The 27,477-nt window shown below is 40.1% G+C and overlaps 2 protein-coding genes across 2 annotated transcripts; both read left to right on the forward strand.

Moving 5' to 3' along the window:
- On the forward strand, positions 1,311-9,040 carry LOC109708459. The gene is made up of 2 exons (XM_020230211.1): positions 1,311-1,990; positions 7,963-9,040. Exons 1-2 carry the CDS (start codon positions 1,394-1,396, stop codon positions 8,320-8,322), a joined length of 957 nt encoding a protein of 318 aa, XP_020085800.1. The 5' UTR covers positions 1,311-1,393; the 3' UTR covers positions 8,323-9,040.
- On the forward strand, positions 10,647-11,941 carry LOC109709459 (early nodulin-like protein 1). Its single transcript, XM_020231713.1, has 2 exons — positions 10,647-10,896; positions 11,239-11,941. Exons 1-2 carry the CDS (start codon positions 10,722-10,724, stop codon positions 11,661-11,663), a joined length of 600 nt encoding a protein of 199 aa, XP_020087302.1. The 5' UTR covers positions 10,647-10,721; the 3' UTR covers positions 11,664-11,941.

The following is a 27,477-nucleotide window of genomic DNA, read 5'->3' on the forward strand; positions in this document are numbered from 1 at the left end:
TTTTTATTTTTTTATTATCGATTCCACTAATTCTTCTTTGTTAAATTAGTGATAAAATTAAAACTAAAGAGTACTAAAGTGAATACCTAGATGGGGTATCTGAAGTTTTTTGTATATAATTTAACGAAATATTAACGGAGAAGCTGACGAAAAGATAAAATGAAACCACATGAGGCTTAGTTTGGTATTGAGGTCTATCTAACGCTATTGAGTTGAGAAAAAACATATAGGGATATGCTTCCGCGTTCTCCGATGGGACTATAGAAAATATATTGTATCCGACTAACCGCAATATACTGAATGCAATATTACGTTTGAAAACAAACACGGTATTTTTTCATTGTTGTTTCTCACCATACGTAACACAATCTCCCGCAATCCCAAACGAACCCTAACTTGATATATTTTAAACCACAGAATATCAAAATCAGAAAGTAAAGAACCACATGAATGGTTTTTAAAGTTTACCCTAAATTTAATAAATTAAATAGAATAGTGAACCCCATATTTTCTGAGACGAGGGAAAAGCTAAAAAAGATTCGCAATTAGTAAATTTATGAATAGAGAGAAAGAGAACGGAGGGTTTAAGGGCGACAGGTGTCCCTCTAGGGTTTCCCCCAACCTTTTTTTAAATGTAAAAAAAAAAAAAAGAAAGAAAGAATAGAGAATGTCTGATATCGTAAAGATAACCATGCAGTAAGAGTTGAGCTGGAATGCTATCGGTAGCAAATCGGCTCCGTTGCCACCCATTTGTTTTCAATGATGTAGCCTTTAAATTGACGATCGGCACCGTTGAACATAATTTATACCACTTAAAATATTTAGAAACTAAATTTCAAATCATTTCGACATCATTAACCTAATGATCAAAGGGTTTCAAAATTTGTAATTTTAATGATAGATATGAGGCGTTTTCTCGTTTAACGGTGTAAAGCCATCCAAATCAATTGAATTTTGGTTAGAAAATTTTTTAAACTATTTAGAATAAGATCTATACTCTCGATCTTGATTACAAAATTCCTATCATCACTTTTTAGAGGATATTCATTTTTAGCCGTTCATTTTTATGCCCACTTGATGGACAAGAAAATAATATCGGAAAAGCATGAAATTTGATTTCTAGATACTTCAAGTAGTATAGATCATATTCAACGGTGCCGATCGTCGATTTGGAGGTTCCATCATCGAAAATAAATGGGTGGCAATGGAGCACGTTTGCTACTGATAGTATTCTAGCTTAACTCCATGCAGTAATATATAAAAAATTCTTAAGTAGGGTGATTAACGGCTAATTAAACTCTGCGCTTCTTTCCCCGTGCTATATCTTCGTCTCACTCGCTCCTTTCCCAAATTTCCCACTTTCCGTTACTGGAGGGAGCAAAAAATAACAAAAATGGCGAACGCATGGCGAAGAGACAAACCCTCCTCCCTCTCTTCCCACAAAACCCTAATTTCCCTCTCCTCCATCTTCCTCATCCTCTTCTTCATCTTCCTCTTCTACCCTTCCACCTCAAACCCTAGCCGCATCGCACCCTACAAAACCCTAGCCCACGCCCGTGGGATCCGGCCCTACGATTGCCTCGCCTCGCCGCAGGCGTCGCCCGTGTTCGCGAGCCTCGTGGAGGGCGTGCGATACCCTTTCTTCTTCTCCCTCTCCGATTTCGGCGCCTTGCCGGAGAAGCCGCACAAGAACATCGTGCGGATGCTGAAGGGGAAGCCCTTCCGGCGCCCGGACATATCGGCGACGATCCAGGAGCTGTTGGAAGGGAAGGAGAGGGGCCGTGGTGCGGTGGTGGTGGACGTGGGCGCGAATGTGGGGATGGCGTCTTTCGCGGCTGCCGCTATGGGGTTCCGGGTGGTGGCGTTCGAGCCTGTGCTCGAGAACCTGCAGCGGATCTGCGACGGGGTCTTCCTGAACCGAGCCGGGGATCGGGTCACCGTGTATGCAGCAGCCGCCTCGGATCGGATTGGGAACATCACCTTCCATAAGGTAGGGTCTCTTTCCGAGAATTAGCGCATGTTTAGTGCCTGTTTCTGAGAAAAAAATGGTTTCTTTCTTGAACTACATGAGTTCAAATTTGATACATTGTGAGTGTATGTCTAGGCGTCACGGACACCGACACGGGACAGGGGAACAAGACACGACTCGGACACGGCGGCTCGAAAATTTTTAAAAAATTAGAACACGGACACGGCATGAATACCGCTAATAAAATATAATATTATTAATATAATAATATATTTTATTATAAATAAAATATTAATTTTGGTAAGATATTGTTATATTTCTTATACGAAGGAAAGTTAGTAAAATTTTTATTGATAATTCATATATTCTAAGAAAAAAACATTTGCACCATACATAATTTATTTATATTGTCAAAAAATTTGTATGCATTCATCAAAAAGCTAAAATATTTATCATCTTACATTTATAATGCATAAAAAAAGTAAAATAAACATATGTATATCCTTTTTTTAATTGTTTGCGCTATGGATCGGTATTAAACGTGCGTCCAACGAATGCCACATCAGACACGTGTCCGACACGGACACGCGAGGCTGATAGAAGTGTCCGTGATACACAGGTGTATGCCAACTCTTTGTAACCATTGACTTTTCATTGATGTTAGATTCCCATTCTAGAAATTAGAATTGTGGTGAGTAAATGATGATTTTTAGTAATTTATTAGGTTTCTATTCAATGTATCATTCATTAACTAAATTTATCAGACACGTTATTCAAGATGGTAACAAAGTTTATTGTGAAAACTTAAGAACTTATGAAAATTATTTTTGTTTGAGCAACAATGCAGTATTGTAGCAGTATCAGTTGCTACTTAATAGGCTTTGGAGTTAAGACAGTTATGACCGGTGCACTAAATATATTGTCACTAATTTGAATAATGATGATTTACATTGCCAGTCAAACTTAATATTACCTGCAATGCCACGTACTCTTTCATATTATGTGCAGAAGTATACTGAAACACTTATTTTTTTAATGCCAACTCATGCTATGACTTTTTTTTGGGCGGCAACATAGAGAATAATTGGGGCTTGTTTGGATCTTCGAACTTTGAACTAGTTATCCAATTTAAACTTATGCCTATGGGGATTCCCTTCTCTCATTGCAACATATGAGCTTGGTTGTAGGCCGTGTAAGGTCTTGACGGTCATGATTTTCCAGTATGAGGCTAAGAGGTCGAATATGTTATGACGTTGTAGGCATTTAATAGTACTCATCCACCAATAACTGCATTATCCCTAAGAAAAAAAAAAAGAGATGTGCCGAATAAGATGTTCATGTATCCATACAGGCCCTTAAAGATTTTTGCAGTGTTTGAGGTGCAGTTATCGAGGTTAATTATAGAAAGTAGTTAAAATAATAATGTTCTATAATTCTCTATTTAATGTCATCTGACAGTCTTAAGGTTATCTATGTCACTGTCCCTGGAGTCTTCTATATGTTGCCATTAATTACTGTAGATTTCAAGTAAAGTCGAAGTCAATTCTAGTCCAAGAAAGAACAGGCAGGTCAGCAGGTGATAATTGGTTGATTTTATTTTATTATTTAAAATTAAATAGATTGAACCAGTTGTGGATTTAGATTATTCTTAGGTTTATAATGAGGTCATTATTGGGCATAAGAAGCCAATCTTGAATTTTGGATATTTTGTGGATTATGTTTGTCTATATCAGTTAGATGTTATTTAGGGCTCCAATCTGGTTATGTGAATGGAGAATCTTTGGGAAAGCTTGAATCTTTTCTACTTTCCTAATTAGGAGCCCTCAAGAGTCAAGATAAGTTTAGGCTGAAGTATGGTATAACGTTTTCCTATTATTGCTAATAAATTGTATGGGAAAGGTTTGGAATGATCACAGACTTTCATGTAGGCCATAGAAAAGGAGGTTTTCAGAATACAGTAATTGTATGATGGAAAATTGTGGATTAAAGTTTCTTATTTAGGCCTTTAGGGGTGTTCACTCCTTTTCCTAATTGTCTTTACTTGGCCAAAGTGGCATGAACCCATCAAAGAAGAAGCTGCAAAATAACTAGTCAAAGAGACAACAAGTATTGAAGAACATGAAGATGTCTGACAAAGAGAGCAATAACATTCTTTATGAATTGTTCTGTACAAACTACATATACTTGAGAACAAGGAAATGATGTTGGTTTGAATCTTCCAACCAAGAGTCAAGTGCTACAGAAAAATCTGTGTACTACCCTCTGTATGGGAGTAGAACCAAGAAAATAGTTTCTTCTTAATTTCTAGATAATACTAATCCAGAGATGGAGTGGATGAAGCATCCCTATTGATCGGTATGGCTTGATGATCATGAACAGGTTCTTGTGAAGCATTGATGTGGCCCCTACAACAGTGGCTCGCTATTTGGTCTGACATTATAGGAAGGTCAAGCATGGTACTTTCCAGAGTTTTTATCTCTAAGGATACAAGGAGATCATCCTTCATCTTCTGCTAACTGAAGCGCCAAGTAAAGGAGCCAGCCTTGCATGGAAAGCGACTTGGCAGGGAGATGAGATTTTGATACCACATCCATATTGGAAAGCAGCAATGCTAGACAACTAACTTCAATGGTGAATTGAGGTGCAAGGGAAGCAAACTTCAGCAATCAACAATTTCGGATTTTCACTTGGATCTAAATTAAATCGCCAGTCCTATTGAGAGCACTTGGATGATATTGGGATGGATCAAGTGATTTCCAGATTCAGTTGATTGTATCAATTGTAGCTTTAGAGTCTCTAGATATATTTGGATTTAATCAGGCATAATGAGTCAATTTTCAATTTAAGGGGATTTTCAGCTCTTTTATTTTTCAGTTTGTTAGTATTATTCGAAGTGTTCTGTTTGGGCTCGAGCTCTATATGGATTAATTGGCAATCTTGAGGATATTTTGAATCTTAATGGGCCTCGGTTCCTTAACAGAATTTTAAAGAAGGTTAAAATAAGTTGAGAATCAACAAATGGTATCAAAAGAGTTGTAGTATTGTAGTAGATAGCCTCATTTCGTTAAATGCTAGTTATCCATTATTTTCATTGTGAGATCTTTCTCTACATTGTCAGGATGGTTTGGAAATTTTCAATTGTCATTATGTATCTTATTTTAAAGGATATCTAGGAGATCCTCATTAGAAGTTCTTCGATGGGGCAGTTTAGGTGAAAAGAATAGTATACAAAAGACCATGTTTTAAAGGACTTTTCCAAAGGCTTAATTACATCTTACTACACCGTACTTTACCTTTATTTTCATTTGCTATACTCTTTGACGTTTTTGTTCAGAGGCACTATTGAATTATCATTTTCTTGTTAATTGCTACGTGACTATCAACAAATCTATCGTTTTAGACAGAATATTGCAACTCTATTAAGAGGTACTGGTTAGAAGATGGGTGTTTTTTGAGGGGGGGGGGGGAGGTGAAATGAAGTGGGCCTCCGGAAAAGATTAATTGAAAGTTTCTATCAAGTTGTTCTAGGTGCTTAAGTGCTTTCTTAATTTTGCCTGTCAAAAATGGACCGAATATATGCCACTAGCGCATGCTAATAGAACTGCTAGCTTTTGTCTAAAACAGTAGGTTTTATTGATGGTTGTGTAGAGACTGACAAAAATCAATAGTGTAGTGGTGTCTTTGAAAAAAGAAGAAGAAGAAAAGATAGTGCAATTTTGCAAATGAATAAAATCATAAAGTACAGTGTAGTCAAATGTAATTAAGCCTTTTTCATTTGCCACTGATGTTAAACTTCTTACTAGACAGCTATTATTTTATAATCAGACTGGCCATTAACCTAGGAGAGAAAGCTCAAAGCATCTTATCTTTGACTAGTTCATAAGTAATCAGCATACAGTAATTTTTTGTTCAGAATTCCACAAGACAGATATTTTTTGATTATATAGAAAGACAAACCTTTTATCTAGAGTCTTTTCAATTATTCAACTATATCTGCAATTGAAACAACTACACGAAAAAAATTTAGTAGTTTCTTTTTTTGGTGAAATTGCACTGAATATTATATACTGCTGCTTAAATAAGAAGGTTGTATTTTCTAACTTCTTTAACTGACTATTGATAATTCTAATGGGCGGCAAAGTGCACTAATAAATTTGAACATAAGTTATTTTTGCAAATTTATATGCTACTATGTTTAAATTCTGAGCACTTGTGTTCATGGAAGTACTCTCAGTTCTTTCCCTGAACGCCTTTCTTTCTTATGATACTTTCACTGATCTAGTGCTGAATCTAGGTTCCTTGTGATCGTTTCAGCAAAAGACCACATTATATGATCGTGAGTTTTCTGCTAGGTTGAAGTATTGAAATAGGAGAAGTATGCAAATCTCAAAAATCTACATCCGGCACTTTCACCCCTCTTTTCCTGATTATCATGGAGCTGTTACCTAGTTAAAATTTAAATTGTCTATAATCTGCTGAAAACACCAATTGTAGATTCTGTACTTGCCAACTCGTTGTAAGAGCCGATAAATATACAATACACTGTCAAAATATAGTTTCCAAAATAAAATTTTTCGTATCTATAGCAGATAAATAATCACATTACATCTTGTCATTAGTTTAGGAAATACATATTAGGACGTAATTGGTGTTGAGGCACATCTAACGCTATTTGATATAATGGAGTAGGGGCAAAAAAGTATATAGGGATATACTTTTGCGTTCTTCGTTGGGACCATATACAAGATATCCTTCTGCGTTCTTTGGTGGGACCGTAGAAAATATATCATAACTGACTCATTGCGATATGCGGAATGCAATATTACATACCGAAACAAACGGGATTTTTTTCCATCGTACTTTCTCACCGCACGTAACACAAGCTCCCTACAATTCCAAACGGAGCCTTAGTTGGCTGTGGTATTCATTATCCATCGATACATGAGCTCATAAATTATTTTGTTCTTTCTGAGGTTATGGTTTTCATCACTTTGTTTGAGAACAAGCTCATTACATAAACCACCAACATGATTCAAGTTCCTACCTTTTTATCCGAGTATTTACTTCCATGAACCCCATTATCAACTTGTTTTTAAAAGTTGAGTAAATATTAAGAAAATTTCAAGATCCAATGAATGAACACTAGTGTATTTGAAACCAAGAGGTGCATTCATCTTTCAATCATTAATTGTTGATGTCGAATAGCTCATGGGTTCTATGTTGTCCGCCTCTGTTTTATGGGTGGTGTCATTTTCCTTGAAACTTATATGAAACTAGGTTTCGTATAATTGTGTGTTCTATAGACAAATTTATGTATGAAAGTCTCTTCAATATTAATAAATGTGTTTTTTATTCATATCTCTGCTTCAAAATTTCAGGGATGTATTTTGTTCCTTTGATAACTCGTACATGCATCTTTCACTTGAAGTTTGTAAGACTTATAATAGCATATCAGATTCACATATTGGCTCGTTTGGCACCAAGGATTGAATTGGATAAGATAAGATAAGAGAGCAATATTTGGGGGGAGGAGGGAGAGTTTAGCAACTTGGTGGTATCAAGGGTCACTAGAGGAATCTGGTTGGATCGAACAATCCCGCTGCAATTAGATTATTGAATCCGACAAAAGAGATTGGGATGGTGTGTGATTGAATTCGAAAAATCTCATTGGATCCTCCTGCCAACCCTGTATTAGTCATGACATCTGATGCCTCCGCGTTGCTAAGCCCTTTTGCTCCCCCATGTTTGTTCCCTTGTCTGATCCTTCTAATCCAGTACCAAGTACCAAACGGTGACATTATGGATAATTTGGCATATTTTGTATTTCACGTGATAGTGCTCATGGACCGAGATCTAAGAGCAGGTTTATAATTTGAAATTTGAACCAGCACATTATAAAACCAATAAATTTCCTTTTGATCTCTCGCATATTACTTTTTTGGCTCTCCTTTAGTGGAGTATTTCTTAAAACTTATCTTGCTTTGATGAATCAGTTAGTCGGCCGTCTCGACAACAGTGCCATCTCTGCGACCGGTGCGAAGCTTGCATTCAAGTCCAATGAAGAGATCGCGATTGAGGTCCCAACAATCCCTTTGGATGAAGTAATTCCTGATTCAGAACGGGTTTTACTGATCAAAATCGATGTTCAAGGTTGGGAATACCATGTACTACGAGGGGCCTCGCGGCTTCTATCCAGGAGAAAAGCTGAAGCCCCCTATCTAATATATGAGGAGGACGAGCGGCTTCTGCAGGCAAGCAACAGTAGCTCACAAGAAATAAGGACTTTCCTTCGAAGTGTTGGGTACAGCCATTGTTCAAAGCACGGTAACGATGCGCACTGCACAAAGGATTAGTCTTCAAACAGCTTTTGGCGGGAATTTAACATCCTCTTTATTCTTTTCGGAATTTTTGCAGAAAAAGTCCTTTTTCTCTATTCTGCAACAGTTTACCTTCTTCTTCATTATTATTATTATATTATTATTATTATTATTATTTACTGCTTTGGGCCAAAATCTATTTTTAATGGTCCGAAATGCCCCTGGCCAGTGTCTGCTAGAGTTCCATCTGGTGGTGTTCTGGTCAATGCACGGATAGTTTAATGCAAGATTGCAGAGGCAAAAAAAGTGAATCAACATTGCAAAATGGAAGGAAAGGAGGATTTTTTGTGCAAAATGAGTATTCTTTTCCAATTCCACATGAAAGGGAAATGCTGATAGGGCATCACAGGCGAATTTGCTGTGGAAATGTGTAGAAGTTTACTTTTCTTTTTGAAACTTCTGAATGTGGCTGAAGTGAGGGTTTCTTTTTTTCCTGTCTTTCTTGTGGAGAAATTGCCCCTGGGCAAGAGGTAAAATGAGTGCTAATTTTTATGGAATGTAATGTTAACTGCGGTGAGGTCAATATCTGATTTCTAGATGCTAACCCTGTTAGTCTTTTACTAATTTATGCAAATTGATCATGAAGTAGTTGAAAAATTGTATCAACATATTCTTTGTTTATTGGGATCACCTACCTGTATTGATCTTATGACGATGTGTTATTAATGATGTACTGGTACTGCATTTCGTGGTTTACTTGCCAAAACTATGCATGCTGAATGTTTCTGGCGAAAGAAGCAATTGACAGCAGCAGAACAGCGTCAGAATTGTTATTTCTGTGGTCTTGACTTCTTTATTTTTTTCAGTTGTCTGAAATGCTGTCGCCTCATCTCCCCCTCAAAAAGCCGCAACTGAGTGCGACGTATTCAATCTCTCATTGTATATTTGGAGCTTAATTCCTTGGACTCTTTTATCCTGTCGACTCCCCTCGTTGCGAAGTTCAGTCTTCTATACGTTGTATGAGAGAGTTTGTCGGTTCTACAAACTGAACACCGAAGTCTATTTGAATTTGAATTTGAATTTGAATTTGTACTTCTGGGTGATTGAAAAAGATGATCTTCTTACCCGTTTTTTCTTGTGTTATGTTTGGCGAAAATAACAGAACAAGAACTATTTGGGGATTTTGTGATGTAATAACAATAGGGTGTGTTATTTGATTCGCACCGTGTTCGGCTTTGATTACTTTTCAGGAGGGTAGTTGGATTGCCCGACACAGATCTAGGACCTAACTATTGCCAGTATTTATTTGATGTCTCAATTAGGATGACGAGTTTATAATTTACAACCACTTAATTTGTCAAATTGCATGTTCTATACTTCGTGATGGGACTTCCGGTGTTGAAATATACATTGATCATCAGAGTATTACTACATGGAGCCCTTACAAACAAAGGTGCATGATATTTGATATCTCCTGATTACACTATCGCATGTCTCCTTTTTTTCAAAACACTTGATCCTTAAGCAAAGACCTATGAAATACTCCTTGGTAGTGTAAATGTATTTTTTTCGATACTGTAATTTAGATGGTCTTTGATTGAGTCTATATTTTAGTTATGAAATTCCTACATCTTTGTAGAAAATTCATTCTGCAGTATGCAGTTTTATGTTTCGACATACAAGACATACAAGACATATACGTGTAGTACAACCAGAATGTTTTAGAAGCACCGAACCTTGGCGCTTTTGCTCTTTTGTGTCAGATAAGTACCTTTACTTTTATCAATAACTTAACGGCAGCTCAAAATTTTACTTTAATTTATTCCAGTCGAATTTGATGAAGTATTGTCTTTTCATTTCTTTTCTCTGTAGGGTAAGTTCACCTGAAAGCTCAGTAGATTTATGCCATCTGTTTGGGACAATTTTGGCTATGATGATGAATGCCAACTTGTCGGCGTGCTCGAGCAACCAGGATGAGATGTGGTTGCCTTCTATTGTCACAGCTGCTTGATGCTGTCGGATGAGATGGAATGAACGGCTAAGGTAAGAAATTGTTCCATAACATTACCTGTAAAAAATAAAGGGGTAAACCATAACATTACCTGTAAACTTCATTTCCGGTGGTATGACCTAATCTACAAGACATGAATATTCTCTAGGGAGGAAGCAAAGTATAACTTTGTGAAGACAACATACTGTGCTAAATATGATACTTGAAGAACAATATAGCTCCAGAACATAAAGGTAACCAAATATATACTTTACTGCAGACACTAGGGTATCTTATACTAAAGAAGGTAACCTCACAATTGAAGAAAAGGCTCTTCTCAGACCTTATAAATACCCTCAACATCATATCGAATTCTGCGTGCGCACTCGGAACTCAAGATCTAACCACTACCTAAACTTAAATATATTGCATCGAGGTTTGTACCATGGCGACGCATCGGGGCTCGGCCTTCGTCCTCGCCATTCTCCTAACATTGACTATTGCAGCCGCAAGTCAGTTTAAGGTTGGCGGCTCGGGCCAATGGACTAGTCCTAATCCTAATTCGATGTCGTACAATGACTGGGCCGAGAGAACCCGGTTCCAAGTTGGCGACACTCTATGTAAGCATTTTCGACTCGCTCTCGATCATCGATTGCGTTTGTTCATCGGGTTAAGTACAAATTTAGTCTTCAAAGTTCGATTCCCTTTCAATTATATATTTCCTCGTTGTTTCAATTGTTACATTCAAGTTCATATTTAGACTCTCAATTTAGCCCAAATGTTTAAACTAGCTAAACCAAAAGGACTTCACTATTAACTCGTCAAATGGAAACTAAACACGCCAAAATCAAAATCCAGATCAAACTTTCGGGATGAAATTTGTCACTACCCCTTGTTTGTACATCAATCTGACACAACTGAAGTCGTACGCAAAGCATTTTCAACTTGTGTTCGTGTTGCAGTGTTCTCCTATCCTCCCGACAAGGACTCGGTGCTGCTAGTGGATCAGAATGCTTACAACAGCTGCGATACGTCATCGTTCATCGATCAGTTCAAGGACGGGAGCACGGCGTTCACGTTCGCGAGGTCAGGTCCCTTCTACTTCATCAGCGGAAACAAAGACAACTGCAAGAAGGACGAGAAGCTGATCGTCATGGTCATGGTGGGCCGAAACGGTAGAACGAGCTTAATAGCGCCTTCGCCCTCGCCTTCTCTTCCTCCATCAACTTCTACAGCTTCTTCGCCCCCGCCTAAGGGACAAATAGAGGTTTCACCATCAACTTCACCTCCCTCTCCCCCTCCACCTAGTGGGGCTTCTTCGCAAGTTGTGGGCTTCATGAGCACACTTGGAGCAGCTATTGTTGCATCTTTATTCTATGTCTTATGAGAGGTGTGTGTGTGTGTGTGTGTGTGTGTGTTTTGTGATTAATGAGTGTGGAGTCAACTTATTGCTGTATGAAATGTTGTGTAAAGATTTTTTTTTTCTTTAATTTCTTACATGTATTTTTATTTTTGCGGAAGTTATTTTGGCATTGATTGTATTGATAGAATCATAAGGATGGAGAATAAGCAGGATTATTCATACCATTGTGAGTGTGTATGGGTGTTGGTGTTGTTGTATTTATTGGAAAAGAGGAAATAAAATGTGTGTATTGAATTTGAATCTCCTCATTTGTTTAAAAATATCCTTTCTTTTTTTGTTTAATTTTTTTTTCCAGCATATGTTTCAATCTAAATGAAATTCCTAAGTTTTTTAATTCTCCCCCTACTTTTCCATTCAAAAAGAAGTATAAATGCCATACAAAAACAAACACGAATAAAATAAAATATTTGTTTGGAATAAATTTGAGTTTAATTGAACTTCATTCCATTTTATAGTCCAGTGAAAAAATAAGATTTATTTCAAATTTTCAATATGTTTACTTTTTCAAATTTTATAGTTAAATTGACTACTTTTAAAAGGGGTTATAAACTATAACTACTAGCAAATCAATTCTCACTAAATCCGACCTCAAATAATCGAAATTGGATAAAAATATTCATTTGTATAGTGAGGAATCTCGTCAAATTATTATAAATGAATTAAAATTTTATTAACTAGTGATTTCAAATAAAGAAACTAGAAAAACTACTTCTTTATCTGTGCATTACAGAATTGATTTGCTAGTAGTTTGACGAGATTCCTCACTATACAAATGAATATTTTTATCCAATTTCGATTATTTGAGGTCGGATTTAGTGAGAATTGATTTGCTAGTAGTTATAGTTTATAACCCCTTTTAAAAGTAGTCAATTTAACTATAAAATTTGAAAAAGTAAACATATTGAAAATTTGAAATAAATCTTATTTNTATATATATATATATATATATATATATATATATATATATATATATTGAGAATAAGGTAGCGTGTTACCTGTTTCATTCATTGAACTGATGAATTAGGCTACAGGAGTGAGGCAGCTGAGCCTCGAACCGGATGAAAAAAAAAGGATTACTGATTAGCCGACAAAAGTTGATCCCACGAATTCGACAACTGTTTAGCCTTACGCACAGCTTTGAGGGGTCTAATCAAATCCTTCTTTCATGTATTAGATATAATAGTCCTTTTGCGTGTAGCTGTTTCAAAATTTTATTTTTTTTATGTAATAAAAATATGTATATCAAATCTGGATTGAGAATAACATGAAGATACACATAGGGAGAGTTTTGAGAAATTACACTTGTATGCTAAGTATAATTAGATCTCATCTTTAATCTTTATAAAATTTTAAATCTAATACAGAATTTTAAATAACAAAGTTCAGATTAAATACAAATAAAAAATGCAATTTGTACGTCCTGTAATTAGGTGGTACATCTTATGCCCACTGCTAAAAAAATTGTAAAATCTCTTTAAAATTTTAAGTATTAAAAAAAAATTGATGAGAATAGTGAATAAATGAGCGTCATTAAATGGTAGTTAGGGATGGCAAAGGAGCGAGCCGGCTTGTGTTCAGCTCGGTATTCAGCTCGCTTGAGTTCAACTTGAAATTAAATGATTCAAGCTTTGAACAAAAAAAAAACTCAAAATTTATTTTATGTTGAGCTTGAGTATTACTGTGCTCGCTCGAATTAGGCTCGAAAAGCTTGATCCATAAGTCCGGCTACTATATTCTTATAAGTACGATCGCCTTCGCACTCATAAGTCGTTTTCGATGATAGAGCTTCCGAATCAACGATCCATAACATTAAACATTATTTAGAATATTTAAAACTTCTAGAAATTAAATTTTATAATTTTTTGACACTATTTACCTTACAATCAAAAAAATCTTAAAATTGACAATTTTTAACGGCCGGTATGGAATATTTGCTAGTTTAACGATGTAAAAAACCGGAATCGATTGAATTTTTGATAGAAAATTCTATTCACTATCTACATAAAGATCAAAAACTCCGATCTTAAATTGAAGGATCCAATCATCTATTTTTAGGATGTCATTCGATTTTGACCGTTCATTTTATACCCACTTGATGGACTTTATTACGATTTTGAAAAATTACGAATTTATTTTTTAGAAGTTTGAAATACTCAAGATCATATTTAACGATATGGATCGTCGATTCGGAGGCTCTATCATCGAAAATGACTTCAGTGTATAATAGCCGGACTCATGTTATTTTACAATGACTTGCTATGGTGAAGGAATATTAAGCCTTAACATATATTCTGCTTCCATTCAGTTTGACTGCGTATCAAACCATCAATTTCTCCTACCGTCAAAATAACTTTACTCATGATTAAACATAACTTGCCATTTTTATTCATTGATATCTTAACAGCACGAATATGAATGCTCTGTAGTCCATGACAGAAAATTTTGATCAAGCATAGCCATCGCGCCAAGTGAAAATCTACTCTTCTCTTTTGTAAATAGAACTAAAACAGTGTGTGTGTCATCATCATTTAGCATATCTATTCTTAAATTTTTTTTGAAAATCTTAATGTGGGGTTCGTCAATATCTGGTATCAAACTAATTTCAGCACTAAAATTATTAGATGTGAATTAGCTAGGTGCATGCCTTGCCTTACAGCCTTAGTCTACAACGTTAGCCAAACAGCCCAATTTGATTGCCCCACTGATTCAATAATCAGCGAAACTTGAATCCACATCCAAATCCTATTGAGACTGATGAAGTGCGACATAAACAGTAGTAACTTGTTCTCATCCCAGCTATTATCTACTTAGTTCTCTGTTCTCTCTGGATGGTCTGCATCTGTTACATCTTGAAATGGAACTGAGCTCGTCTTGTGAAGTTTGCATACGTTGCAGAAGTCTCTTTGTAGAAATCTACGAATTAGTTTTTACTCATTCTCCTGAAAACTTGCCCGACTGGATCATGGGCTTTGTTTACTAATGTGTATGTCTTTTATGAACTTTTGATTTTTTATATGCAGTACTGGAAAAGCTAGGAGTGCGAGAGCAAGTTATGTTATGGAAATAATAATTTTGAGTCGTTGGAATTTACTTAGGCAATGGTGCATATATTTGTTCATGCATAAGACATCTGGGACTCTTGTGTTTTCCCTTGCCTTCCCCCAATAATGCAAGAATATTAATTCACCATTCTCAGTTCATTAACCAAAAAAAAAAAAAAAAAAAAAAAAAAAAAAAAAAAAAGCAGCTTTTGTTAATTGAAGCCTATAAACAAATTCTGTTTTAGAACATTACGAGTCGCCAAAGAAAATGGACACTTTTACATGGCCAATGTTTATGAAGAAAATAAGAAGATATATACATATGTTAGATTCACTATAACAATGAATGAGTAACTTTACATTTGCATTAACCCCCAAATACCTGTATGAGCACTAAATCAACACCCGCACTATCTTGCGTGCATATAGTATAAACAAATTAATGTAACAAAAATTAACTCCAATTACATGCCGCCTTCTCATGCTTCCTTCCTCATGCTTTCTCCTGCATGCTCATTTCCTTGGATCACAGCAGAAAGATGCAGCGCCATCAGACGATGCTGGCGGCGGCATCTGACAATTTCTGAACGGCGTCTCTGAATCAATGAGTGGCGGTGGCGACGGTTCATCATTGAGCACCGAGTCAAACCAATCAGAATAGTCTTCGTTCTCTAGTACCGATAGCAGCTGATCCCAATCGCCTGCTTCGTCGACCACCGTCCGCTCGTCCTGATCAGGCGCCAATAACAGCTGCTGGTCTGCAGTTGCAGCCGCCGCTGTCGTCCCATTAAGTTCATAAGACAGCAGAGGTGGCTGACGGTCCCCAGCTCCTTCCATGGCCGTGCTACTACCTATGTCTCCAGTGTTCACATCTCCTCGGAGTCCATAAAAAATGTCGGCATTCATCGTCTCCGTCCACTTACGAAGATATGGAATTGGCAGCAGATCAATGTCCGCCGTCATCCCAAGCGCACCGTGGCAGGCAAGATTGATGTCACCGTTCGCCATCTCTCTTTCTTTAATACCATCCGCCGATGCGACAGAGTCAGCATATTCTGTGTTTGTACTACTGTAGCTGCACTCCCCAACCTCGAAGAAATCAGCATTCCCCGTCGCCACATTTTTGCCGTGATATGGAATTGGCTGCTGCTGATCAGCAGCCATAGTCCTCCCGAGCAGACCATCGGAGACAAGGTTGACGTTGTTGACGTCGCGAACGGATGCCGCAATATCGGTTTCTGCCGCAGGTGTGCGCGCCGCTTCCTCCCGCTTTCTTTTGTGGCTCCTCGCGATCTCTCTTGCGCTCTTCTTGATGCAGCACAGGACCGGTTCTTGCGATGCCCCCTGTTTATAATTCGACAAATTAAGTCCCGAAATTAAAGAAAATGTGATCTTCGGAAAAAGGCGAGCAAGAGATCGTTGATTAGCGCGTACCTGTTGCCGCGTACCCTGGTTGGCTGTCGACGGCAGCTCATACTCGTACATGACGTATCCGGTCGTCTTCTTGGATGGTTTCTTGGATGAGCAGTCGTCGTCGTCGCCGATACAGAACGAGAACATCGCTTTGAAGCCGATGACTTCGCCGCCGGCGGACACGATCTCGTTTTTCTTGGTTTGGCCGGTCCACGTCCCCCGGCCGGCAGTGCGCTTCACACGATTCCCATGCCGGGTCCTCTTGGTGAGGAAATACCCAATCTCGCCGTCGTCGCCGAGGAGGCTCCGTGGATCCGTGGAGTAGACTTGGGCCTCAACGACGTGGTCCCAGCGCAGGCTCTGGCCGGCGGCGTAGGCGCGGAGGTAGTGGACAATGAGCTGCTCATCCGTGGGGGTGAAGGCGAAGCCGAGGGCCACCGACTCTTCCGACTGCGACCGGCTCGGCCGCGGCGCCGTTCCGCGGGAAGAGGGATGGCATTGTTGCGCCATCGATCTGAGAACCTTAATTGGAGTCGGAGGAGGAAGCTCGCTGTGGATTTCTGGCAGGAGACGAACGAGGATTTCCAAGAAAGGCTCGAGAAGGGGAGGAGGGTGAGAAAGAGATCAAGAAAAGAAGTTGGCGGGGTGGAGAGAGCGAGAGATTTGATCGTGATCGAGGCGACCGTTAGTAAATCCTCGCGCGCTCCTTTCTTGGGTTTAAGATTGTATATGGGTTTGGGAGCTAGGATTCCTAATCGGACTCAACTTGGGCGTAATTTAACAACGGTAATCAGATGGTGCTAATTATTATACGAACGGCGTGACCGAATAATAAGCTTACCTCCGCGTATAGTTAACTTAATATTGCACGATATGCATGAATTAATGGATAGCGAGTTTAAAATTGATTTTCGGTCCAATAAAGCCTTTGGTAACACCATTTTCAAAATACAATTCAAATTTAATTTTAAATTTTAAATTTTTAAATTTATTTTTTTAATTTTTAAAAATTAAAATTTAAAATTTACATTTTACATTTTAAATTTCAATTTCAATTTTAATTTTAAATTTAAATTTTAAAATTTCAATTTCAATTTCAATTTCAAATAAAATTTGAAATTTGAAATTCTAGAATTTTAAAATTTAATTAGAAAATTTAAAATTATATGTTTTAATTTTTCAAATTACAAATTTCAAAATTTTAAAATTCATATATTAAATTTTAAATTATTAAATTTTAATTTTGAATTCTAAAATTTTATTTTTAAAATTTTAAATATTCTAGTTTTAAATTTGAAATTTTATATTTCAAACTTTAAATTTTAAATTTTTATATTTTTAATTTCAAATGTCAGGTTTTAAATTTAGATTTTAAATTTTTGAAATTAAAAATTTATATTTAGCTTTAAAAATTCAAATTGTGAATTTTAAATTTCAAATTTTGATTTTTTTAAAAAATTAAAATATCAAATTTTAAATTTTGTATAATTTTTAAATTTTAATTTATTTTAAAATATAATTTAGTAGAAATATTATTATATGCAGATATTAAAATATTTTTTACCAAACAGTTTTACGAAATCAATTCAGAAAAATTGCTTTTATCTTAACTCAGCCAAATGCTCTACAGTTTTTAACCAAAATCGCTTCTCCAAACCGAAATCAATTCTGCAGAAATTACTTTTTCAGAATTTAGGCCAAACCGAAGTTTTTTCATTGTGATTGTTAAGAAAAAATTTAATTTCTTTCACTTTTAAAATGTCTTGATGCTTAGATTTTGTAGAAAAGCATATTTATCTTATTTTCAAAAAATGATTTGAAAGTCGAGTATAGTGTTCAATTTCTCACATTTAATCATATTTCTCATCTTATAAATATACAAATTTCTTGAGTAAATCAAACTAATATATTGAATAATATATTTATATATTCAAAGAGAGTCTAAGAAGTTGGTAGGCATAGATTCTGAAAAACAATTTATGTAGAATTGATTTTGGTTTGAAGAATTGATTTGATCAAAACTTGTATAGTTTTGTCTAAATCTAGTAAGAAAGTGGATTTTTTTTCTAGAATAATTTTAGAAAATTGTTTGGAAATTTTTTTAAGTGTTTGCAAATAATAATTTTTTTGCTGAATTTTATTTTAAATTTTGAATATAACATTCGAATCTGACTTTAAAATATGAAATTCGAACTAGAATTTATATCAGAATTTACAATCCAAATTTAAAATTCAAAAGTTTAGAATTTTGAAATTTCAAACTTAATATTTAGAATTTAAAATTTAAAAGTTAAAATTTATTAAAATAAAAAATCTAAATTTAAATTACATTTAAATTTAAAGGTATAAATAAAATAAAGAAATGTAGTCAATGTTTATTAGAAACCAACTGTAAAGATTTAGGACCAAATCGGTTAGCAATTAATGACCATCGAATAAGTTGTAGACATAGCATTTCTCCTATCAACAATTCTTTTTGGCTCTTGTAGTAAAAAATTTGGATAATAAATGTCACGCCTCGAATTACCATGTTTTTCCGGGCACGCCAACAGACCCGCCGTATATATAGAAATTTTTCGTGTATGCGAAGCGATAGCTGTACCTGTAAGCACGACAAATCTACACCGGTCTACAACACCTCTTCGCTCCAGCGAGTACAGCAACAACAAAAATCTCCTCGAACGCTCGAACGCTCGCCCAACGTCGGCAAGAAGTCGACAGGAGGAAACCCGCACTCTTGCTCGACCTCCAATGGCTCAACTGAGACACCCACGCGCACGAACGGTCCTCCGGAGAAATGTCAAATCCGGATGAGCTCGATCCACACCTACCCAACGAACGGCGTACCCTAGCTAGAGAGAGAGAAGAAGAAGAATGACTATCTGTTCTCCCAAGGCTCTCTACACAACTCTATATAAGGACCAAAATACCCCTCACCAACTCACTTTTCCACCTGGAGTATTGGTACTCAGCTTGAATACCGGTACTCTGCCCCTCAATCCGCAGTCTCGCATACTAGGTATCGGTACCAGCCCGATGTAGTACCGGTATCCGAGCTCAGTACCGGTACTCAGCAATAGGTATCGGTACTCAGCATCAAGCATGCACAAACCCGAGAGCACCCAGTTCTGCAATATCACTGGGGTACCGATACCCGAGCTCGGTACCGATACTCGGCAACAGGTACCGGTACTCAGCATCAGGCATGCAAAAACCCGAGAGCACCTAGTTCTGCAATATCACTTAGGTACTGGTACTCCTCCCTAGGTACCGGTACTCAACATGAAATCCTGCACTTTGGAGATTTCAGTGTTAGTACTCCACTCTCGCACCGTGCTGAGTCCGTTTTGCATCTATTTCGTGCCAAAACGACTCTGACTTGTCTCGACAAGCCACAAATGCTGAAGTCATGCAAACCACTAAACACCAAGGACATTATATCCTCCCCCACTATAAAAAGTTTCGTTCTCGAAACTTAGAATCGTACCTTAATCCTGAGCCTCAAACAAATATGGGTAGGACTCTTACATCACATCCTCCGGCTTAGACATCGCCTCACGCTCCTTGTGATTACTCCACTACACTTTCACGTACGGTATGACCCGGTTGTGCAATTCTTTTGTCTCACGAGTAAGAATCCACACCGGTCGCTCCTCGTACTTTAAGTCCTCGCCAAGCTCAAGTGGAGTGAAGTCAATCACGTGTGAGAGATCAAACACATATCTCTTCAATGCCGATACATGAAACACATCATGGATACCAGCAAGTCGCGGGGGTAGTGAAATCCGGTATGCCACTGGCCCGACTCGCTCGGAAATCTCGAAAGGGCCAACAAATCGTGGACTGAGCTTTCCACGAACTCCAAATCTGCGAATGCCTCGGGACGGCGAGACTTTCAGGAAAACATGGTCACCAACCTGAAACTCCAAGTCTCGTCTCCTAGTATCAACATAGCTCCTCTGTCGACTCTGGGCGGTCTCAAGATGTCATCGCAGAACCCTAACCTTCTTCTCTACCTCCAACAAAATCTAGGTCCCAAAATCTTCCTTTCACCCATATCACTCCAATGCAAGGGTGATCGACACTTCAATCCATACAACGCTTCAAACATAGCCATCCGAATGCTCGCTTGATAGCTGTTGTTGTACGCAAATTCAACCAATCTCAAGTGTCGATACCACTATCCTCCAAAATTCAGAACACAAGCTCTCAGTATGTCCTCTAGAGTCTGAATGGTCCTCTCTGACTGACCATCTGTCTGTGGATGAAATGCTGTATTGAAGTGGAGCTGCGTACCCAAAGCCGTCTGAAGGCTCCTCCAAAAATGCGAGATAAATCTCGGGTCTCTATCAGATACAGTCGAGGTAGGTACTCCATGTAACCTCATTATCTCATCCAAGTATAGGTGGGCGAGTCACTCTCTAAACCAAGTGGTCTGCACTGGTAGGAAATGGGCAGACTTAGTCAGTCTATCCACTATCACCCATATAGAATCAAATCTACCCTGTGCTCTCGGTAAACCCATGACAAAATCCATCATGATATGCTCCAATTTTCACTCAGGTACTGGAAGATTCTGAAGCTTGCCAGCAGGTACACGATGCTTTGCCTTCACCTGTTGGCAAGTCAGACACGGAGCCACGCATTTGCCAATGTCCTCCACCAAAAGTGTACCTTTAAATCCTTATACATCTTGGTTCCACCAGGGTGAACCATATGAGGCGAGTAATGACCCCTCTCAAAATCTCCTCTCGGATCTCTGAATCCTCAGGCACACACAGTCGGTTTCTATACCGCAGTACTCTCGAATTGTCCACAGTAAAGGCCTCCGCCTATCCCCTCTCTATCTGCTCCCGGATTCTCAACAAATGAGAGTCTCCACTCTGTTTCTCTCTGATCCTATCCAACAGAGTGGGCTATAAAACCATAGACATCCGTCTTGCAGTAGTCCCAGGGGACACTATCTCGAGCCTCAGTCGCTGTAACTCCTCAAGTAACAGTCTCTGCTGAGTAATCAATATGCTCAAATTCTGCACCGACTTCCTGCTCAACCCATCTGTCACCACATTCGCCTTGCCGGGGTGATACTAAATGCTAATATCATAATCCTTCAATAACTCCAACCACCGACGTTGCCTCAGGTTCAACTCCTTTTCGGTGAACAGACACTTGAGACTTTTATGATCGGTAAAGATGTGAGATCCCTGGTGTTTGACTGTGGAGGCTTGTCGACAGCTCGGGAGAGTGTCGGCACAAGTCCGAGTAGCGTTGGCGTCAAATAGACGCAAAACGGACTCCGTGCGACGCGAGGGCAGCTTTCAGCGAAGAAATCTGCAAAATAGCAGATTTTCCTGCTTGCTGTACCGGTACAGCCAGCGAGGTGTACTGGTACACTACGCTGGCTGAGCGCGTACTGCTTTCAGGTTGGCTTCCTGTAACGGTACGCGATCCCGTGTACCGGTACACCAGGGTAGGTGAGGGGGTGTTTTGGTCTTTTTCTACCTCGTTCGTATCACCCTCCTCTCCCCAGCTTATTTATATGTAGAGTGAGGCTGAGAGAGAGAGTTTTGCTCTTGGTTCTCTCTCTCTCTCTCTCTAGAGCCGATTGTGAGCAAGGTGGAGCTCGGGTGGAGTTTCGTCGCCGACGTGGTGCCGCGGAGCCGTTCGGGCGCACGTTGTGTCGTCTTGGTGCTGTGAGGAGCTCGGGCGAGCGTGGATTTCCGTCGTCCTCGACATTGCGCCGACTCTTGAGGATCTATCAAGGTGAGTGCTCTGTGGAATTGCTGCGCATACTTCGGGTATCATTAATTCAAGCTTAAGTGCTGATTCGCAGGATCTTGTCGTCAACTGTTAGTATTTCAGCTTGTTCTCGACGTAGGAGCATTGGATTGCGACGAGACTTGGTTCGTTGGATTCGGGACTTTGAGAGGAATCCACGAAGCCCTTACTTACGAATTTTGGTGAAGGTTAGCTTGGTCGAAATCCTTCTCTTCTCTGCTGCTGTGGATTTTGGACTGAATTGAGGATTTTTGGTGTTTTTAGTTTGGAGTTAGCTCGATTTCGAGACTCGGGTGTTTTTGGTCGATCCAGCAGGTGGTGTCGCAGCCGAGGGGGTTCCGTGCTGCCAGGGATTAGCGTGCGAGGTGGGTTACATCGGCTTTGACTCCTAAGTTCATAATCGTCGACATGTATAGATCTCGATTTTTGGATAATCTATTCTAGCTCGAATTCATGGATTATATGGTAGATTGCAAATCTGAATTTGGAGTATATGGTAATAAATTAAGTAGGTTATACATGTTGGACTTGGAAATTGAATTAGGAGAAAACCTGCGATTTGGACCTGTCACCTGTTTAAACTGCCTGATTTAGCTCTAGGAGCCGTTATAAAATTATACTGTCGCAGTATCCTCAAGACGAGTACTCCAGGTAGTTTAGAATGCATTTACGCTCATGCTGGTATGTCGAGTGAATTTTTACAGGGTCGGTCAGGTTGTTCCGGACTGTTGGGTGCCGTCAGAGTTGACGGTGGACCCGTATCGCCTTTTTGGCGTCAGATTGTGCCGAGGGCAAGTTACTTGTTGGTTGTTAGACCAGTTTGAGCCGGTTACTTGACTTTGGCTATTGAGAGCCTGATTGAGCTCGACAGAGATACGCTGCATACTCGGTTGGGTAGCGCCCACGAGTGCCACCCCGGAGACGGCCTTTGTGCTTTCGCGTTGGTGTCGCTCATGCCAGTTGGACTTGCTCTCCACGGACCAGTTAGTGTGGATAGAGCTCGATAGTCGCAACGGCGCAGGGACGGGTGTATTCACAGTCCCAGGGACGGGTATGTTTACAGTCCCGATTGGATTGGGTCAGATTTGACATGTTCTACAGTTGGTTAGTGTAGAGCATGATAGTGTAGTGACTTACAGCGGTTGAGTTATTTCCTGCATTTTTTCTATTATCCTGGCTCCCTTTTGTAGATTTAGTGGGTGGACCGATGTTGTTTTGGGCGGCACCCACTGAGCACTCCTTGTTTTTACAGTAGTTCTCACGCCCAGAAGTTACCCCTGTTTTGCAGAGTCACAGGTTTCGGCTGCTACGCCTTCCGCGGATCAGGATCGAGGCAAGGGCGTCGCGAGTTAGAGCCCTACCCGCTGAGCAGAGCTAGAGGCACCCTACTGCAGGTAGTTGTTTTACTTCGAGCTTATGTACATAGTACTTAACTCGCCAGTGCAAGTGATGCTGTATTTTGGATTCTGAACTATGTATATGAAGCTCAGTTTGTTTAGCTTTTGTTTACTCGAGCAGCTCTATACTACTGTTTGTAGTATTATTTGATTTACAGGTACTGATGTCGCTTCATATATAGGGAAAATTCCTTTGTATACAGCGGATTTGTCGGCGTGCCCGGGGAACGAGACATCCGGGGCGTGACAGATTTCACAGTGCTCACCATACAAATAATGCCGCCATAACTTCAAAGCAAAAATCACCGCGGCAAGCTCCAAGTCATGCGTAGGGTAATTCTTCTCATAATCCTTTAGCTGCCGGGAAGCATAAGTAATTACCCTATCATGCTGCATCAGAACACAACCTAACCCACTATGCGATGTGTCATTGTAAATCACGAATCCTTCCTCCATAACTGGAAGGGCAAGGATATGAGCCGACATCAATCTCTATCTCAACTCATCAAAGCTCCTCTGATAATCCTCACTCCAGACGAACTTAATTTCTTTTCGAGTCAATCGAGTGAGGAGTGAGGAAAGTTTCGCAAAACCTTCCACAAACTGACGGTAATAACCAGCCAAACCAAGGAAACTCCTCACCTCAGTAACCGTCGTCGGTCTCGGCCAATCCCGAATCGCATCAATCTTCTTCGGGTCAACTGCTACTCCAGCTGCAGAAATTACATGGCCCAAAAAAGAAACCTTCCGAAGCCAAAACTCACACTTTTTCAACTTAGTATACAACTTCTTCTCCCTCAGAAGCTGTAATACTATTGTCAAGTGCTCCTCATGCTCAACATCATTCTGGGAGTAAATCAGAATATCATCAATGAATACTCGATTCATCAAATCCATAAATAAGATAGGGGCATTCGTCAATCCAAAAGGCATCACTGTGAACTCATAATGCCCGTACCGACTCTGGAAAGCCGTCTTGGGAACATCCTCGGCCCTCACCCTCAACTGGTGGTAACCTGACTGGAGATCAATTTTTGAAAAGACACAAGATCCTTCCAGCTGACTAGACAGATCATCGATGCGCGGCAAATGATACTTGTTCTTGATTGTCACTGTATTCAACTCCCGGTGATCCACACACAGTTTAAGTGAACCATCATTCTTTTTTACGAATAACACCGGCACTCTCCAAGGCAACACATTGGGTCTCACATACCCCTTATCCATCAAATCCTGAAGCTGCGCCTTTACTCCCTTAGCTTTGCCGATGCCATTCGGTAGAGACCCTTTGAGATTGGCGCAGTTCCAGGAACCACGTCAATCACAAACTCAATTTCTCTATCCGACGGCATAGTCGTCAACAACGGGGGAAAATATCTGAAAACTCGCGAACTACAAGGATTTCCTCGAGTCCTGTTGTCACCATAGGCACCTCTACTGTCGTCGCCAAGAACGCGATGCATACTCGGCTCATCGGCTGTCTAGCTCTCGCCGAAGAGATCCAAGTAGCAAACAGCGTACTCCTGCAGCCTCTGAAAGTGAACTCCTCCTGGCCTAGCTCGCGAAACGTCACTGTCCTAACTCCACAGTCGATCGTCGCATAGTACTGAGCCAGCTAGTCCATGCCAAGCATTACATCAAAGTCCTGCAACTGCCCCAAGACCAACATGTATGCAGGCATAATCCAAGGGCCCAACTGTACTGGACAAGCCCAACAACACTCCGCCACATGTAAAACATTGTTGAAAATTTGCACATCGCTTGCAGGCAATAGCGGCCCTATCGCTAATCCATGTAATGATGCAAATGCTTGACTAACAAAAAAATGTGATGCACCGGTATCAAATAAAGTACGAGCTCTAATACCATAAATCAAAATGATACCTACTACATCATGATCTGCTGCCGTGGAGTCCTCAACCTGAGCTACATACACCCTACTACTCGATGCCTGCTATCGTCGCTCACTCTGTCGCAGCACTGAAGCTCTGTCATCCTCGCAGTAGCTCAAAGACACTTCATAGGTCTACTGGGGTACTGGCGAGGCCAACGCCATTGAAGGTGCTGGTGATGCTGCTCGGGGACAAGCCGCTCACAGATGCCCTGGCTATCCTCATCCAAAACACCGGCCCTCTCTACTCAAAATAACGATGCCAGTGCGGTCCCATACAAATAACACACTGCAGAGTACCCTGCTGCTGTCGTTGCTGAGCCCCCCAGACCGCTGCCGCCCCGAAGACCCACGACCCTGAGAGCGTGATCGTGGAGGCCTCGGCGGACGCCTGCTACTAGTTTGTCCTCCGTCATCTGGAACTGGGTGCTTCGTGTCCTGACTCTGCCTCGGCACCGTCGCTCGCTCACGGACCGATACAGATCCTCTTGACCCACAACGCATAACTTAATCGACGCATCCAAGGTTCGCAACCTTTGCCCCTGAACCAAAACAAAGATCTCTGGCCTCAGACCTCTCTCATACAGATAGACCTTGTGGGCTTCATCCCTAGCTATGAATGGAACACAGTTAAGAAGCCTGGTGAACTCTCGAGTGTACTCCTGAACTGACTACTCCCCCTGCTGTAGCTTCTTCAGATCCTCATTGAGTTTTTGCTTCACGCTATTTGGAAAATAGGCCCCGTACAGTAGTCCACAAAACTTGTCCCACCTCATCTGTAGGGCAACCAAACCTCGATTATGCCGCGTCCTCCTCCACCAGGCGTGCGCATCACCTGCTAAACAGTGCACTGCCAAATGTACCTGCTCTCGCTCCGAAATAAAGAAATCCTCAAACAGTTTCTCCATCACACTCACCCATGCCTTTACTACTCAGGGCTCGGTGCGACTACCATCGAAGTGCGGCGAATCAAACCGACAAAAACGAGCGAGCCTCTCGGTCATCTGCTCCTGCTCAGCCTCTGACATCTGAGATGCCTCTCCAGTAGGTGCAACTGGTGCGGTAGGAACTGTCGCCGGTGGGGGTACAGCTGTGGCTGGTGCGGCCACTGGAGTAGTCGAAGGTGGCGCCTGCTGCTCTGACACTCTGGGCGCTGTATTCGACTGCTGAGTAAAAGTCTCACACATTCTCTGTAGTAACACCCCTTACAGCATGGTCACCTCAGTCAAGGTAGCCAACTACTCTCTCACATCCGGGGGTGCACTCGGTCCTGCCTGCTCCGGCATCTCTGATGGCGCGGAATGATCCCGCGTCGACGGTCGACCTCGGCGTCGATACTTGGCTACCTGAAACCAAAGCCAGAGTCAGACACAACACATAACCAACTCTCGACCCAATCAAGCGAAAGTCTACAAAGTCGCCCCTGTTCCTCCTAAAAATTATATCGTCTACAGCAGATATAATTTTCTTGGTAGAAACAGATACTCCTTCAGTCACTCCCTCCACTCTAGGATGAGTTAATAAATCAATCGCCGACTCGCGTCTTGCTTTCCTAAGGTCTACCAAGCTTATGGTTTCTAGATCCCAACGACCTAATTCTAAGCTCTGATACCAAATTAATCTGTCACGCTCCGGATTACAATGTTTCTCCGGGCACGCCAACAGATCCGCAGTATACATAGAACTTTCCCGTGTATACGAAGCGATAACTGTACATGCAAGCACTACAAAGCTATAACTAAGTGTATAGAGCTACTAGAGCTAAAACATATATATAAAACAAAATGGGTTCACTGTACATACACCGGTCTACAACACCTCCTCGCTCCAGCGAGTACAGTAACAACAAAACAGTATGTCCATAAAACCCAAATCTACCTCTGATAGGTGCTTCTCTAGCAAACGACCAGAGAAAGGACGGCTCTAGCTCGCGACTCCCTTGCCTCGATTCGAATCCACAACAGCAGCATCAGTAGATGAAGGTTCTGCAAAAAGATGTCAACCACTGGGTGTGAAAAGTACTACAAAACAGAGTAGTCCTCAGTGGGTACTGTCACCGACCTCAACGGCCCATCCACTAAGTCTACAGAAATGATATGCACAGGATAGTAAGGAAAGCTGGAAAGAACTCTACAGCTATATCCCTTTATACTATCGCTAATCAACACAAATTATCTATAGACATAAACATGCATCACTCTGACCCAATCTCATTAGGGCTGCCCAAACGGACCCACCATGCCTATAACCAAACTACA

This window comes from Ananas comosus, linkage group 4 (genome assembly GCF_001540865.1).
Source record: "Ananas comosus cultivar F153 linkage group 4, ASM154086v1, whole genome shotgun sequence".
NCBI classification, from domain to species: Eukaryota; Viridiplantae; Streptophyta; class Magnoliopsida; order Poales; family Bromeliaceae; genus Ananas; species Ananas comosus.